General features: G+C 44.6%; 1 protein-coding gene across 5 annotated transcripts in view; it reads right to left on the reverse strand.

The window, feature by feature from the left end:
• Positions 1-2,282: 2,282 nt before the first annotated feature.
• The window catches only part of LOC5667799 (uncharacterized), a 30,690-nt gene continuing 14,791 nt past the window's right edge, over positions 2,283-18,181 (reverse strand). For all 5 annotated transcript variants that reach the window (XM_061660854.1, XM_061660853.1, XM_061660856.1 and 2 more), the window contains exons 3-6: positions 5,910-6,398; positions 5,440-5,810; positions 4,843-5,364; positions 2,283-4,772 (exon numbers count right to left, since the gene is read on the reverse strand). In XM_061660854.1, the coding sequence (XP_061516838.1) occupies positions 3,663-4,772; positions 4,843-5,364; positions 5,440-5,810; positions 5,910-5,991 (2,085 nt within the window). In that variant the 5' untranslated portion in view covers positions 5,992-6,398 and the 3' untranslated portion in view covers positions 2,283-3,662. The remainder of the gene's footprint in view (positions 4,773-4,842; positions 5,365-5,439; positions 5,811-5,909; positions 6,399-18,181) is intronic.

Genomic DNA, 18,181 nt, shown 5'->3' on the forward strand with positions numbered 1-18,181 from the left:
CTCATTGTCTGGGGGAGGACTGGCAAACCTGTCAGCGTTAACGAGTCAGCGGCACGTGCCATCAATCAGCCGCTGGCCAATCAGGAGCTGCTGCCGTTGGAACAGGAGGAAGTGTCATAACATTGTTGAGATAGGTTGATTGCTACATTTAGCGGGAGAGAGAGAGAGTGCATGGATAATAATGGCTTATTTTAAGCGGCATATTAAAGACTGGATTGAGCTTTGCGGTCATCAAACAATGGCATAGATTGTTTACATGAGTAATTGAATGGCTCAATTAGAACAAGCCGAGCGGTTGGAAACTAGAAACTGTTTCACTAACTTTCAAACATGATATCTTTTATGATATATCAACGAAAAGTATGTTTTTGCAAGTCTCATTATGGAAAATATGAAAAAAGACAATCAAAATCCTTTGTATTTAAGCGATAGTTATTGGTGTGTGTGCTCTAGCTAGAACAATGTGTTGGAAGAGGTTTGCAGGTTTTAAATGTGGTAATATTGATTTAGAAGACTATGAACTAGTGGTGTGCTCTCTGGGGCGCACCTACGACTCCGATCCTACTTCAGCTATTGATAGTCCGATTCTGACTCCAAAATCCAAACAAAATCCAAACCACTAGTTCCTCCTACTTCAGCTTACTCTGGATGACTCCGGCGGACTCCGGACGACTCCGGATGACTCCCGACGACTCCGGATGACTCTGGACGACTCTGGCAGGCTTTGGATGACTCCAGCTTACTCTGGATGACTCTGACCGACTCCGGACGATGACTCTGGGAGCTCTGGAAGTCTTTGGAAGACTCCGGACGACTCCAGATGGCTTCGGACGACTTCGACCATGGACGACTCCTTCTACAGACGACTCGGGATGACTTTGGACGACTCCGCATGACTCCGACTCAGGACGACTCTTGATGACTATGGACGACTCCGACCAACTCATGATGTCTCCGGACGATTCCAAACGGCTTCGGATAATACTGAACAGACCGTCATACCCTCGGAGGACGGAGTCGGATCCAAAATTCTCGGAGTCGGATTGGAGTCTACTCTGGATTTTTGTCATCTTTACCCATCACTGCTATCAACGTTTCAAAGTGCAGACTGTGATCGTTCCAGAGCACCTGGAAGTTATTAGTAAGGAAAATTATATGCGATGCTACTGCACAGGCACAACACGAACATTTCAAATCACTTGGAGTATCGTAGATAGTTATTTCCCGTCGAATTAAAGCAATAGAAATGATCTAAAAGTTGGAGAATGCCGCTTCCATATGAACTGAAGCTTTTAGAGACTACGAATGTCGCTTATTCACTTGAATAGTTTACCCATTTTACATTCTTGGGATTACTATCTGCGCTGATCGATGAAAGTCATGATCTGACTTGCCAGTCGTGTTATTTTATTCAATACAGGCTCCTAAATAGTAGTTGAAAATGATGGAACATATTTTGAAGCTTCAGTAAGTTGCCAAGTTTACATAAAAAAGCATCAGAGTTTGATTAAAAGCGTTTTCTAACTTATAGGTCGTTCTATTATCTAGAGACGGATTAACAAATAGGCTTTCCGAATTTAAACTAAAAATTGGAGTAAACACTGAAGTGGTCTCGTGGTACAGTCATCAACTCGAACGACTCAACAGCATACCCATCATGGGTTCAAGCCTAGAATGAACCGTCCGCTTGACGCGATAGGACTTGACTATTCGGCTACAAGGTACTTATTCTCGAAATTCTGTAAAGGCCGGCAGGTCCAAAATGTTGCACACTTGACGGCGCATAGGTCCGAAGTCCTACAGTCTTATGGGGAGAAATTGAAATCGAACGGACAGATGGATTCGTTAAATGGGGATGCGACATCTCAGAATTGTAAGCAGTGGGCGATTTCTTGATGATCGCAGATTTGGGCCAACGCCAACGGGATCACATATAACTACAATCTGGGGTCGACTAAAGGTCCCAAAAAGCTTAAATACTACTTCGAAACCTGTCAAACATAATTGGATCAAGATTTTGCTATTTATGTTGGAGATGTTTGGGACTGTCAAATATCATTTTGAGCCAGTAAAGATTTCTGTAATATAGTGAAAACTAAGACATTTAACGTTTGATACTCAGTGTGGATCTTGCGCTAGTAATTGTCTATTGTTTGTACTTACCTGAAGCATTAAAGTACTACAACTTTTGATGAGTTAAGAATCCCTATTAAATAAAATAGCTAGATTTTTCCGGATGTAACACATTTCCATCTCCTTCATAACACCATTCCCCCTCTGCATCGGATTCCAATTATTGCTTAGCTTTATTTACAAATATAAAGTGTTTCTGTTTTTGTTGTTGTTACCCTTTTAAACGTACACAGTAATTCGGGTGTAACGCAACCGACCGTTATTATAGCATCACGTGATGCGGGAAAAAGGAACAAACCCAGGCTGTCGCAAACCGTAATGGCAGCGTTGCGTTCGCTTTTGAAGCGATCTTTAAACTCCACTTTAGGAAGCCTGTCCCACGTTCTGCGCGTAATTTCACGATAGTGAGCCGGGGGAATATTTTTGTTAAATGACTTTCATAACATTTAAGGCGTACAATTATCATCATTCGGTTGTTTGTTGCTGCTGTAGAGCGCTCTAGTAGAGAGTTTGTGTGTGTGTGTAAGGCGTGTAAATAGTAAATAGCGTATATAGTGATTGTACCTTGTTCTTGTATCAACATTCGGATTATCGAGGGGAGGAATCTCTCCCAGAGTCGTCGTTTTTCCATTGTTTGCATCGTTAGCGATTGTTTCGATTTATGTGTGCGACTTTTAGCGTTTTAGAGTTGCTTTGTCCTTCTATACCATTAATCGTGTTGGGTCTGATCGATTGTTAAGCTATTTGAGAGGTACGCGAAATGGACTTTTTGACGACGATGAAGGTATATAAAATGAGAAAATGGTAAATCAAATTAATGAAAGGTTTGATTATCTAAAACTGAGTTTCGTGTCGTATTAGTAAACCTAAAGCTAAAACTAAACCATTCCTAAAACGGTAGAATAAAAGAAGGATAAAACAATAAGAAGACGTATCTTAGTTAACTAAGCGAACACTCAACGGTGTACACCGAGACGCCGGACGAATGACTTTGCATTTTACATACTTTTACCCTATAAACTCTAAAACATTGCGAGAAGAGAACAAATCATTTGAACCTAGCACTGAGATGGGTTTGCATAAACTGGCGAAAGGTGTGTGAACTTCTTTTGAAATTTCCTACTTTGTCTTCCTCGTGTGTGTGGAGTATGGAAACGAATTTCTCCGCTTCGAAAAGCTAATAAATACGCTGTCCTAAACTGTCCTGATTCACAAATAATTTAACGAAACAAACGAAGAATTTGATTGCAATGATCGCCTACCATCCACTTGATCCAACGGTTTTCGTTTTTAAATTTAACGATCGATTTTGTGTTCTACTTTTTTTTTTGGTACGATATTTCCCGAAGCAGCCCTACATCCTACACCGCAAAGCACCTGTCGAACGGAAGCTTCCTCAGCACGGTACAGCCCCTTCCTCTCCCGCCCTTTTGGGACGGACCGCCCGTGCGGTGTGTAACAAGTAGTCTAAAGTGGACTAGCATAGCTCGGAGCCTTTTTGTTGTCGATTGTGTGGGAACCACTGCGGCTTAGTAGCGGAAGTGACCCTTCCGACCACGGTAGTTGTGATAGATCCGGAGCGGCTGATAGCTACCGTTCGTCTGTACCGGCTGGGCCAGCGGTGTCTGCTGCTGCTGCCCATTGGCCCCGTCCGGCGCGGTAATGTTAAGCGCCGAAGCGGACGGTTCATGGTGCAACCGGGCGGCACAACGGGGCGCCAGCACGAGATGGTACAGCAGGAAGTAAACGACCGCAATGACGCACGCACTGATCGCGAGCGCCTGGAAGGTGATGATCAGATCGTCAATCTTCGTCCACATGCCGATCAGTGCGCCGACAAAGCGCCCGAGACAGAAGTGAAAGATGACGGGCAGCGCCTGGCCGGTGGTGATGATACGGCGTGGCATAATGTGCCGCATGTAGAACACGATCGTCAGCCACGTCAGGCCGAGCGTTACCGGGTACAGGAAATCGATGATGACACGCCACCAGCCGACCTCCGTCGTGGCGAGCAGCGAAAAGCGGAAGATGAACGTCGTGATGGCGGTAATCAGGATGTTCGAGTGGCCGCAGAAATCGACAATCTTCTCCGCGTACCAGAGCGTCGGGATGGTCAGCAAGGCGCCGAGCACGACGAACGCACTCCAAACCTCACCGTAGTAGCTGTCGGCCGGCGGATGGATGTCGTACGTCTTCACCAGCACGCCCTCGTAGTTGTCCAGCACGGCCCAGAACGTGCCGAGGATGAGCGTGACCAGGCAGAGGCCGGCCGACTCGGGACCGTACCGGCGGATGGCGGACATCGGGATCGCCACCATGCCGCACTTCGTGTGCCACCACATCTCCGGCGGTGTTAGGGGCATGCCGGACGAGACGAGCAGCACGAGAGCGGCGAGCAGGGCCAGTCCAACGTACCCGTAGTACGTTTCGAAGAACCAGCCCAGTGCGAAGTAGGAGACGGCCCATCCAATTGCACCCCAAACGATCTGTCGCCCAAAGTCTCCGCGGCCGGAGGAGGTTTCGCGCGTCGCAATGATGGTGGCTGCGTTCAGGAGGACGATGACGGCGAGCAGGAACGCATCGCCGAACGAGCGGAGGGTGATGTACGACCAGAAGGTCAGCTCAGGATCTCCAACAATCTACAAAGAGACAAACGAACCTTGAAGATTACATCCCCAAAAAAAAGCGTCAAGGGTCAAGGTCACTTACGCGCATACAGACACTCTCCGAAAGAACGCTCTCCTCGTCATCGTACGGGTCGTGTACCTCACACTCCACCTTCGGCGTACAGTTGGAAGAGTTTGTCAGCAGCTTCATCCAGGTGATCTGCTTCTCGGGGATGTCGCAAGAGAAGCCATCGAGCGGATAGCGACACCATTCGGCACTGTGCGTTTCGTTTTCCTCGTTCACGGCGCTGCGCAGTACCGTGGCCAGCTTCAGCGATTCCGATGCGGACGTGTAGGCGTGGCACAGTTCCCGCTCCGGATCGCCCTTGTGCTCGCAGATGTGCGGCACGGGGATGGGCGTATTGTCCACCTCAACTTTAGGCTCCTGTCGGATGTTTTCCGGTGCCGGCAGCGGTTCGTCGCTTATGTCGTAGTCTTCATCCTCAACCGAGCTCTCGGTGGACGACGGCAGAATCAAACCTTTCGTGTACGGGTGATTCAGGTTTTCAAACTCAACCGGTTTCTGGCAGGTGTAGGAACAGTTCGTAAGCGTCAGATGGCCGATCTGGAAGAACAAGGCAATTAATTGTAAATCTTTCAGGAGCTCCAGGAATTTCTGTGAAATCTCCCTGATGCGTACCTTCTCGCGTTTCCACTGATAGCAGGTGCGTTCCTCGCTACAGCGCTGCTGAAAGATGATGGCACCGTCATAGTCGCAGGCGAAGCTCACCTCCGAGCGACTCGATTCCTGACGCTCTACGCGCGGCACGGCGAAGAATAGCACCGAGTAGAGCACAACGGACAGAATCATGCAGAGGGCGGCTAGTAAGCGCAACCGTTTGCCGAACGATGCACCAGCCCGTCCTGCCAACCGATCGACCAGTGGGGCAATTATCAGTGGACCCAGAATTGCCACCAGCGGAGCAATTAGCGTCACCAGCTGCGACTCGTAGTAATTCAGCCCGGTCAGGGTCATGTGCTTCTGGATGTACGGATGCAGACATCCTAGGGCTGTGATAAGGAGAGAGAGAGAGACGGAGAAAGCGAACGTTAACATTAGTTACATGGCCTGCTTTGATGATGTTCCTGACGTCTCCGGGACACACTTACCTCCGTAGAACAGGAAGAGCACAATTTTCAAGGATATTAGATTCCTGTTCACCAGCGGCTTCTTGGCAGGTGGCGCACCCATCTTCGTGAGCTTCGGTTCGAACTTGATATAGAATAAATGAGCACTGTGCTATCACACACACACACGAACACTCCCTAATAACTGTCTCTGATGTCTGGACGTGTTGTTTTTAATTAAACCACTCGCTTCCGGTAGCAGCAGTCAACCGATGACACAGTTTCACTAACGATCAAGACGCTCCTGGGCCATTTTCATCGCGGGGCAGGTCGTCTTCGTGGTTGCGCTGCTCGTTCTGTCCACTATTCTACACGCACAGTGGCAGAATAGGGAAGACTGAAAGACGGTTTTAACGTCGTTGTGTGCCACTCCGGAGTTTGTGGTCCGTGTAATCTAATAAAACGCCAAGCGCGAGTCCTCGTCTTCGTCCTACGGTCCTACACTCCGGAAGACACCTTACGATCCAATCACTGAAAGCGAAACATTGTAATGGGAGGGAAATCAGAATGTAAATAAAATGTAAACGGAACTGGGAGCTAAAATCACATCGTCAGTGAACTGGCGTCCTGTCTGAAGAAGAGAACCCATGGAAAAGCAAAAGGGAACAGCGCAAACAACGTTCAGGGCGATTTTTGTGGCATTTTAATGGCTCGCTCGCGGGGTTTATTGGAGTGCCTCTGTACCTGACAGGTTTTGACCCAGTGTCGTTGTCTAATGGGGTGGTAGAAGTATAGTCGTCGCAGTAAGGTACTGGTAGTCGTTGGGAGTAGCACCACTCATCACCAACATTGTCCGCTAATGGAAAAACAATCCCAACACGGTGGGTAGGTGTAGCGCCAAAATGAAGGTGATGACACCATCAGAATGGAATGGAGACTATTTTTGACACTGGTTGACATGGAATTTCTCTGCAAAGAAAGTGGCCCTGAGAAATTGAAGAAGCACACCCCAACGGCACAATGGCGCTTCTGGAAGGGACCCCGACTCTGAGTGACCGACTAAGCTAACGAAGACGTTATAGTTTTTGCCTTGCGAACGGACGGTTTGTGGAAATGGATACTGGTTCGTCGTCCAACCAAGAACCGAACAGCTGCCCACTTACAGTGGGAAGAGCTATAAATAGCCTGTACGGTGGTGCAGCATCGAACGCGTAGCATGAACTATCATCGCACGACCATCGCCACGTCGCGTCAATGGCTACTAAGACCGGGAGAAGCACCGGGTGGAGTTTTTAGAGTATGTTTTCTCAACAGTAAAGGAAAAAAACACACACACATACATAAACATAAACCTCACACATCTGGTCGATGATCAATTGATGTGAACTGGATGCTGGGTGGGGAGAGTTCTGTAGTAAGGATTTTGAAAAAAAAAAAACATTTGGAACACACCATGCTCCGATGGATGGATCATTTCTCCGGATCATGCGGATCATTTGGAAGTCGTTGGCATGTGGTCCTAATTAGTCGCCTTGGCTGGTGTAAGGTTGTAAATATTTTCGCTCAATATTTTTAAATCAGTCGGGGGGTTTTACCTTGTATTCACTTTTTGAGTTTTTTTAGACAGCGAAGTTTGGGGATGCCTCCCATACAAGCTGCGAGACGGATTAGATATCGGAGTTCTATGGACAGCATATTTTTAGAATCACGCTGACGCGCTACGTCGGTTAGGCGGTATAAATAATGCTTCAGTAATGACTAATTCCCGGCTAATCGTTAGGCATTGAGGAGTGTTGATGGTGGCTTAAGGGAAAGAATAGGATAGCAGCGAACAACGACAGTTTTGGGCAGTCAGTATTTCAAATATTCTAAATATTCCACTTTTAGAGATTCATGGCAAAGGTTGCATAGGGAATGTTTCATAAATAAACACCATGTGATTTAGGGTTATGCAATGTACTGCCATCAATTCTTCCATAGCTTTAAATCCCCCGTCAGGATTACAGAAATTAGGCAAAATATTGAAGTATCATAGGGACATAAGGCATTTATGGTTATATATCATGAATTATAGATACTATAGTTAGGCTCGAATGGTTCTAGAACATTCAAAAAATTATCTGTGAGTTCTTGTGGTTGATGATATACTTTTGAAAGGATTGAACTCCCGAAGAGTCCTATCGCGTCTTGTATCTGTAAGATGATAGACCTTTGGATTTTGATTTGCAACGTGTAACACGATCTTTTCTGATATTTAGATCAATTTGTTATTATCAATACATTTAATTTCCAACAAGAATAACTATATTTTTCTTTGGAAATAAGTAAATTATTAAAAAGAAGATGTTTAAAGAATTTCGTAATAAGCTGTTTGATCTTTCATTGTAACATCAGTTTTTATTCCAGCCTAATCCTTATAATCTTCAATATATTCAAGAGCAAATAGCAGATATATATATTAAGAGCAAATATTAGGACAAATTTTGACTCTATTAGATCCTACAGATTTGGATCGAACATAAAATTTCAGTTTCTTCAGTAATAATATTTATACCACACCAAAAAATCCATTAAAGAGAGACTTCAAAGTGAAGAAATCAATAATAATATTTCCTGTATCAAAACGATTCCACATAAGTGACCATATCCCATCCCTGAAATGGCACGCTTATGTTAGTTACTACTCCATTATCCTATCAATTCTAGGCTTAAAACCTTACCCAACACATCATTCCGTATGATAAACACACACCATTTCGCATTTTCCCATCCATAAATTTGCTCCATAAAAAGCGGTAAACGAATTAACGCTCTAAACCCAGCTGGGAGATAAGTAGTTGATTTTTTTTTCTAATTCTTTCCAACCCATCTCTCTCTCTCCGCTATACGCCCCCTTGAACCCACCCCAAACACGATATGCTCGCACACGCGCGTCCCCATGTATAATTTAAGGCACGCCTAATGACGCCCCTGGATGGAAAACAGATTCCACTTGGGCGGTTATCGGCTTGAAGTGTACGCCACACACGCCATTTGAACCCAGTGAAGTGTTGTGAGAGATGTGTGTGTGTGTTTTTATATTGAAAGCTCATCGATGTGTTGTTGATAATGGAGGTTAACGGGCTATTAATAGATGTTGTGTGGGATAAGGGTGTCGATAGCAGGCTCTTACGCTGAGAGAAGATTTAAGAGATGCACTTCAATCTGGATTGGATGCATAAATCTACTTCTTGCTAGCAACTTAATTCCCATGCCGAGAATGAGCTAATTTCACACCTCACACACACACACACACCTGCGACCAGTGCACTCTGAATTCCTTCAACGCTCCACAGCACTAAGCCTGCAAACATCCCAACTGATGACGAAATGGGGAAACTCCTTCGATGCTGCTTTGTTTACACGCCTGCACTGACACACTTCCGACCGATCGGGGGTTGCACAATTTGCTCCAGTTTTAAAAGCGTTAAGAGCTGCTTCCGAAAGCGAATTACTTCAACTGTTGAACCACAAAAAAAAGCAGAAGAAACAATAAGCAACCGCTTCTACAAGCAACGACCTCTTGTTTACCTTTTCACCCCGGTGTTGGACGAAGTAAATATTTACACAAGATCGCAAGAAGTGCAAGAAGAACGTGTTGTACTTCCCTCAGGTGGAAAATGCATATCCCTAGAATGGGCAACTCATCCATTTCAACCTTCCATCGTGCCCACCCCATCATTAGAAAATGCTTGACAACTCCTTACTGGAATGGAGAAGAATGTGAGTACTGTAGGTACCGCGCGCACCGTTGAATGATGTCACGTGACACTGCAATCAATTAAGGTGCCGAAGCCACAGGTCTGCCCCTCTCGGTGCAACTGCCATATAATACAACGCCCCCCTCTCTCCAACTGCTCACTCTTTTAATGCTCGACAAATGGGGCAAATCATTGGATGGTGCAAAAGGTTATCGGAGTTTTAGGTCTGTTGGCTACCGTCTGTGCGCACGGTGAGTCTTTCTCCACCGAGAACAAACAGCCCCGTCACAGGGTGAGGCACATGGGTGGCATTTCATGGGTTCGTGGCCGGATGGTGTAGCGGCGGTAGCAGCAAATCCAATCCGGGAAACGCGCGGAGTTTATGCAGGCGAGAGTATTTTTCCCAATGCTTGGTTGCATACGGACTCGCCCTCTTGCCACCCAAAACCCGAACAGAGGGCAGGGAAGTTATGGGAGTGACTGTTCCGTTTTTCCACCGAGTTTTTATTGCTCACGACTTGCTCGATACTTTAACGCGCCGAGCATTCGAAACCAGGTCAACACACAGTTCGTATTACACAGCGAGGTGTGTGTGTGCTCTTGCTTATGTAGATTGATTCGTCCCGAGCACCGAACTGTGCTGGAAGTGAGCGGGAGAGGAAGCAAAAAAAAAACAAACGTTCCAAACGACTCCAACTCTAAATCCATCAGAACCTCTGTCTGTTTGCGAAGCTAATGGAACTGAGAATGCCTGAGCAGAAGGAGCTGGTGAGTCCTACCAGTTCTTGCGATACAACGTGCCAGATAAGGCTTTGAAATGGATTTTAAAAATGGTAGCCAATATTCACTGCAATGTTGAAATAATAATGGATGACAACAACCACAACAGCAAAAAAGGTGTATAAAAATGCAAATAGTCATGATGGTCATCGTTCTCCCACGAGTCCGTATTACATCATCGTGTGTATTCTCCATTTTTTGCTGCTGCTGCTGCAACCACTACCACCACCCCTACCACCTTTCGCGATCGTTGTTTAATTGAGAATACAAGCGAGAGGAGTTTGCATTACAGGTGGCAAGGGTGAGGGCGGTAGATTGATCGCAGGCGGTCACCGGGTAAGCATGAGTTCATGCTACACGTACAACAGCACGCCGCCCTACGCATTCTCGTATTGTAGCTGGCAACGGAAGACGAAATTGGGAGAGATTTTTGCTGGATTTCGGTTTACTCACTGTTTTGGAATGGAGTAAAAGGTACACGTTCTTGGGTGGAAGAAGCTTTCCTTCTCAAATTACCATACAATGGAGTAGCGTGCTGTAATTACAGGGCTTTTCAGATGCAGCTTTTAGCGGAGACATAAGCGATTCCAAGAAGTTTGGCGTTCTCGAAGTAATAAATGCACAATATTTGCGACGGCATTGAAATGGTAAGATCATATCGATCAATATCTTTATAAATTTAGCAACTAAAGTGAAAATGAAGAATATGAGGCAACACAATGTAGAAGGGTTTAGAAAGCTGAAAATGTTAATATAACTAGGAGGTCCTCCTAAATTCAAGGTATTGATACCTATTCTGAACATTCTGAACATACATCACAACAACAAAACAACGATCGATCGTTATCGTTATAAAGAGTCTGGTTGTTGACTTAAATATCTAAAATGCTCATCTACACATCAAAACTGCAAACATCTAGACTAGTATGAAGATCACGATAAAATTCTCAGTTATATTTGGAATTCTAAATGCGAGAACAATGCGAAAAAGAGATGCCAACAGTAGCTGTCAATCGCGATCCCGCATTCATGATAGGCGCTACTAATTGAGGAACGTTTAACATTCTACAACAATGCAATGCAAATGCTAATTGAGTATGTGTTTGAAGTAGGACAGTGATGAACAAATGAACAAATTCCAGACATAATAACCAGACGAGATTGAACTTAAATTAGGAATTTATATTGACCCTTAGTTCAATCTGTTTAACATACTTTAAATAACAGTTTAAATGTCTGGAAATAATAAACTAGACTAAAGATCATATTTGGTAGGCTATAACATAACAAATCAAGAGCTCTTGAGGAGAATATAAATACAAGTACATAAAAATTTAGAATTCTTGATTAAAAACTGAAATGAACGAATATAAAAAAATGCAAATAAACATTCACTAATCCAGATGATGTAACCAAAATTGGAATAATCGCACACTCCAGTGAAAACTTTTAAATGCTAACAATACTGTCACCTGAAAACCCCTGCAAAATCATAATAAACTCGCGATCGCATTGATTTTTGATGCCTTTTCCTCGCTATGAAGAAGCTGCCCCCATGTTCACCCCAACCACACAGTAGCAGCATAGGAAAGCCCGTACACATCGCGGCCCAATGAAACGGTACAATACCACACATATATCGATGGAATTGATCGTGGATCGTGACCCCGCACATCGGGCACATAAACAACTCCCCTAGCTACGTGCTCATCGAGGCGTGCATTGTTCTTTTACGGAATTTAATACGTTCGATTTATTTCCTTCAAGTCACATTTTGGTGAATGTAACACATGGGGCGAAAAAGAAAAAAAACACAACTTCCTCTTCCTTTTTCTTCCGTGAGTTTCTTCCGATCGGTCGCGGAACGGTGTTCCGGCTTCCAAAAACAGAGCGCCAAACGGAGCTGTTGTCAACAAATTTACGACCACTTTACGGTGGGAGTTGCCTGCGACATCTTGAGGATGCGCTTGTACTTCCCTGCGAGAACTGCAACTGCTTTACGACCGACGACGGGCGGACACGTTTGTCGCACAACACCGACGACGTATTTGGAACCGGCCCGGCAACGACTGTGCGCTTCCGAGTAGCACCAACAGCAGCAGCAGGAAGTCCCGGGTGTGTAGGAAGATGACAACATTACGCAGTTACTAAACCTCTCCCCGAGGTGACATGTCAGCGGTGTGTGTTTTTGTGTGTTTTATGTGTCATCAGCCAGCGAAAGGGCGATTAGTTGCGTATCCGTAAAAGATCCGATCGCTTCCATGGATCACGAGACAAGAATGTGACGAAATTATTTGGAATCATTTTCATACGTCATCGGCAGAGAAGGTTCTTCAACTATTCCAATTGACTGCTTCATTTTATTGCAACGGAATGCCAAAAGGGCTAGCTCAAAGGCCCCCCGGCCTAAGACCGAAAATAGGGAGAAAATAAACATTAAAATGCCACACTTTCGTTAATGGAGCGAAAGGAAACGATAAACTACCGTATTCACCCCAACAGCAGAAGACAGAGCAAAAACCTTCCCCGAAATCCCCACGCTGGATGGAAACATAATCTTCCCAAGCCATGCCATCATACCGTGCCAGTCTTGTTTTATGACTCAAACCCATCAAAAGGGTCCCAAAGGGAGTCACAAAGAGTGGTTTCGCAAACTGGAAATGGCAAAGGCTCATCGCGCGAGTTGTTGGTGTGCGTCGTCCATAAATCATAAGGCACATCTGTCGGGAATATCTTCTTGAAGTGATGGTTCCAATGAATTCCACCGCACAAAAAGGAGGTTCAAAGCTGATGACCTTGAAGTGAAAATTTTTGCACAAACCAATTCCCAAGAAAGCCTTCAGAGCCACAGACACACAAAAAAAGAGCAGAGTCTTTTAGCAACGACATCAGAAAGACCTAATCTTCTGGAACACGCATCTATGTCCCGCGATCTTACGCGATCGTATGCATCATCGCGCGCCGTAGCAGGCAGCAACATCGCCATCGAGTAACGGGGCAATGATGTCATCGATGTTGATGGTCACCGGACACCAATACCCGCCAATCCCACCGTTCAAACCCAGCGCACCGAAAGCATGACGATCGTTAACTTTAGGTTTTATTTTAAGACACGTTCTCGACCGATTGGCACACAAACTCGATCGTAAAACCGGACGGGGCAAGAAATAAACACAACGGAAGCAGAAACAGGCTAAAATCTATGTTATCGCTATTTTGCCATCGTCCGCTTGTCGACTGTGTTTGGGGAGGGTTGAGGCGATGATGCTCTTTCTTCTTGATTTGGCTCGTACAGCAGGACAACGGCAGAGCCCCCTGCTTGCATCGATTGCAAACGCGCATTCATCCTACCGAATCGGACGTTGCGATAGTGTAACCCCTTCGGGGAGCACAAAAGGCAGAGACGACAAGCAATGGCAGACGGAATGAATGTTATTCTCGCGAAATCGAACACAACGTGCAGAATTATAAATAGGAAGTGCCGTACTGTGAAACCCGACGACCCAAGACGACAACGACGACGACGACGAGAGCGTGCTGCAAGTGTTGCTAACGTTTGACCAACCAACCCGCTTCGGTGCATCCAACCCTCCCATGAGTGGGGCTTGCAATTTGTAAGTGTCTTAGATATCATCGCTGCATGCGAATGTTCCCGTTTGGCCGGCAGCATTATGATTCTCGCACTGGCCGGTTACAAAATTAATACATTACCTACTGCCGCCTTCTGCCAATTCGTCATCGAACGGGGCGACGTGTGGTCTACAGGGGGCACCCAGTCGAAAGCTGACTTTCTTGCCTTCTTTCTTCGGAAGTACGAACCCCGAAAGGTTATCATCGGGAGCGTGTTATGTAAACCTTGTGCCGTGTGTGCCTTTTACTTTGATACGTCTTTATTTATATTGTGTTCGATGCGTGGAGTCGTTACGCTTTGATTACTCCAATGTCGAAATGGCGGTGGGGCGGCAATCCTTTGCGACCGGCCCGCCGATGCTAGATAATGAAGCGCTTAGTATTCCCTTCCCCCAGAGAGCGTGCGTGGGTCGAGCTAGACCAGTGGACGGCAAAAAAAATGCTGTACAAAAGCTTGTAATCAGCTGTTCAGGCACGACAGTGTGATTACAATAAACTTTGAGAAAAATGGATCGTAGAAGCTCCAGAGTGTTGTTCATCCAAATGTTTCATGTTTTGGCACGGAGTTTTAGTTTAGTGAGGTGAAAAAATCAGAGATGGGCAATTTTGTTTACCCATGAGTAAGGATGAAGAGAAGAACGGCAGGAAAGACATAGAAAAGTAGTATGAACTATCTTTAAAAATGCCTGAAATACAACAGCCACTAGTTCCTTGCTCCCTTGCTGCTATTCTTATTAGCAGATTCCTTTAAATTCTGCCAATTTAACAGTTTTAACGTTATTTTTAACTCTAGAAATAAGTTCCATGAACTACGAGAAACTCAAACCACAGAATTTGAGAACAAATTTATTAACAGAGATGCTCAATAGCTCGTTAGCGAAATAAGAAAGTAACGATATTTTCAAACTTATATTGATTTGAAAAATACAAGAAACAACATTCAAATTCCTTTAATCTAACATCAGTCATCATTATTCAGTTTGAAGCGAGAAAAATCATATGAAAAGATAATTGATGGCATTTAATACAAAAAAAAAACAAAAACAAAAAAAAACATCTGTTGATAACGAACCAGTTTGCCGACCACTGCCACCAGTCGATCGGTGAACGTGTCGCTATGGACGGAATCTTTCATACAAATGGGCACAATAAACAATCAACACTGATAGCAGGATTGTGTCTCTGGTATGCTGATGATCATGTTGCTGATGAAGATCATCATGCCTGAATAAATTTAATCGCTCTTCCGGTCGGTTTCTTGCTAACCTTCAGGTTGGATTAATTTTCCTGTAACAGCATCATTTTTAACCTCGAAAGATGATTTAATTTCTTTGGCACTGGATTGGCGCCGCGAGGCAACATCCTACTAACAACTTTTAATCATAATCGATTGCCTTCCAGTCGGAACAAGACGAACAAAATTCAATTATCTCATTTACTAATCACCAAACTAGATAAAGCGAACATTTCTGCCAACGATGATTAATTGTGCGGCGGTTGGCAACGTTGGCCAATCGACGAAAAAAATCTACACTCGACAACGCGTGTGGTAATGTTTTAAAACGAGTTAAGTTGTTTCACACTACACGTGATGTAGGGCCTGATAAGCGGACAGTAATAATAACAATTCGTTGGTGGGTCATTCCCAAATTTTTAAGACCAACCACACACACCTTAGCGCAAAATCCGAAGGGCCGCGAAAGTAGCCGGTCAATTTGAATAAAAATCGTATTAATATACGTCCACACCGGTCCAAAAAAGGGATGATGGAATTCTGGGGGGGCTTTCTGAGGAATGTAAATATGCGATGTATTATAACGTAGGAGCTTTTTTCCTACCCAAGACCCGTCCAGTTGACAAAGCGGCAAGATTAAACAGCATGCAGAGGGGGGTGTGGTTTTGTGCGTTAACCGTTGACAGATGGCCGAAGGTGTCCGAAAGATTGACTTCCCGGTTAGGACGACGGTGGAGCTTCTGTACACCACACGATCAGTGGTGACGATCGCAGCAGTCCACACTGCCACCACCAATGTGAACGTTATTAATGAACCGTTCATGACGCTCACAACGATGTGTGACGATAAGTGGAACCGGTCCACAAGCTCGCCTTGCCAGCGTGGAAGTCCACACAATCAGGAGGCTTTACTTTGTTTGCCAATCACTTGTCCGAGCGTGATGCCGCTCCTCTCCAGGGAGTTTATGAATTGCACATGAACTGTCTAAAAGATCGCATTAGATCGCCGCTAGAAGCATCTCTTCACAGTGGGACGATATAGGAAACGAGCCGGTGATTAAATGATCCAAAGTCGTAACGTCTTTCACTCTGCGGACAATTCTACAATACAATTTCCAGTGAAAAAATGAACCCATTCAGCCGCACTTTAGTGAGCTATTTGCAAATTTCATTTCGTATGAATGGCATCAACCAGGGGAAATAAGAAAGCGGACACATCGCACGTCTTGGACTTTGTGCAAATTGTGAGTTGTGTGTTAGCGTCGTTCTGTATCAAACCGTCCGGCGAGATACGTTAACAGTTAAAGTGGAAAAAAGGTGGACTGAACCGTTCAACATAAGCGTACACGCTAATGCACGCGTGTCTTGTGCAAGAATTATGACAGCACAAACATACACCTTCTACCACTCCAACCAACGGGGTTGTTTGGGGAGGTCAGCTGGAAGGTTGTCGACTTGTGCTCAAGTGCTCAATCTTTGGAAAACGAATACCGAGCAGCAGCCTGAATTGGGCAGAATGAAGGTGTGGGCGATCATGGCTGGCTGAATGCTTGAATGCTTGAATGCCTGACTGCCTGCCAGTAATGTGTCCCCGGGGGCGTCAGATGTTCGGAATCAGCGGTGAATGCATGTGTCGGGTTCAGATCTGCCTGATGTAGGAAGATGATTTGCCCTCGGGCGGGACGAGTTGTTGCAATCAAAATGAGGGTTTCTTTTTGGAGAACCAGCCACAAATGGTTCAAACGGATTTATTTTCTTCTGTTTTGCTACGGCCAGACTCCGGATGTTTCAGTTTCTTTTTAGACAAAAGCTCAATGGGTTTAATTAGCTCAAATTTGCAACATTTATCATGCTGCGTTCTTGTCGTTTCTATCATTGAATTTACGCGATGATACGCGATCATAGTACTTGAGATATGTAATAATGTGTCTTTTAAGGTCCTAAATGCTCTGTCAAATTCAAAAAAGATTCAGGTACATTCAAGGTTTTGCTTGTGAAAATATTATAGATAACTGAACAAAGTTTTGGAAACAGAAATTACAATAAAATCTGGATAAGAGCAGTCACCAAATATTATAAATAATAGCATTGATCCTCAAAAACATGTTACTAATGGTCTAATGACCAACAGCTCTTACAAGAATGGAGCAGAAATCGATTCCAACTACAGGACCGTTTCCAATAAGAAAGACAAGACTATTGGTGTTACTGATTGATTGATCTAGGTACGCACATAGCAAAGAATGCTGTACTATACTGTTCTGTTACTGTTGGAAAAAAAAAGAACAAAAACGAGAAACAAGAAGAGAAAAAGGGAAACTATAAAGTGAAAAAAGAAACATATGAGAAAATGTAGAAAAAAGAAAAAAAGTAGTACATTTTCAGTAGTACCAAACCAAACAAAACAAATTAAGGAAAAGAGTTGCAAAACAATGTTTTATCAGTCAGTCTGGCATAAGTAACAATTCGAATTAAGTTCATTTTGTGAAATCAGACAAATAATTATGAACAATTCAATTTGAACAAAACATCTAAACAACAAACAGAGCATTCGTGAAATGGTTCTTAGCGCAAGTGCTCAAACCACAACTGACAGTTCCGCCAAGTTGACTGTACTCATTCTCGACCCTCCTCCCCGATCTCTGAACGACATCTTTCGGCGTTATTGTAGCGTAAAGTTGTAAAGACCTCTTTTTTTTTCAAACACCGAAGGTCATCAAGCGTGATAAACTGCTAAACAGCTCACCCACTCACTCACCCACCACTAGCATATACACACCACTCGCCATCTGTCGTCGTGGTTAGCTTCTTCCGTTCCCGTTTTTTCCCACCTTCTAAGCACTTTTATTTTACCCAGTGCACTGACCTTAATGTTGCTGAACACCTTTAGCCGCGACTGGCACGGCCCCACGTAGGGGGGACACATCGGG

Source organism: Anopheles gambiae, chromosome 3 (genome assembly GCF_943734735.2).
Source record: "Anopheles gambiae chromosome 3, idAnoGambNW_F1_1, whole genome shotgun sequence".
Classification (NCBI taxonomy): Eukaryota; Metazoa; Arthropoda; class Insecta; order Diptera; family Culicidae; genus Anopheles; species Anopheles gambiae.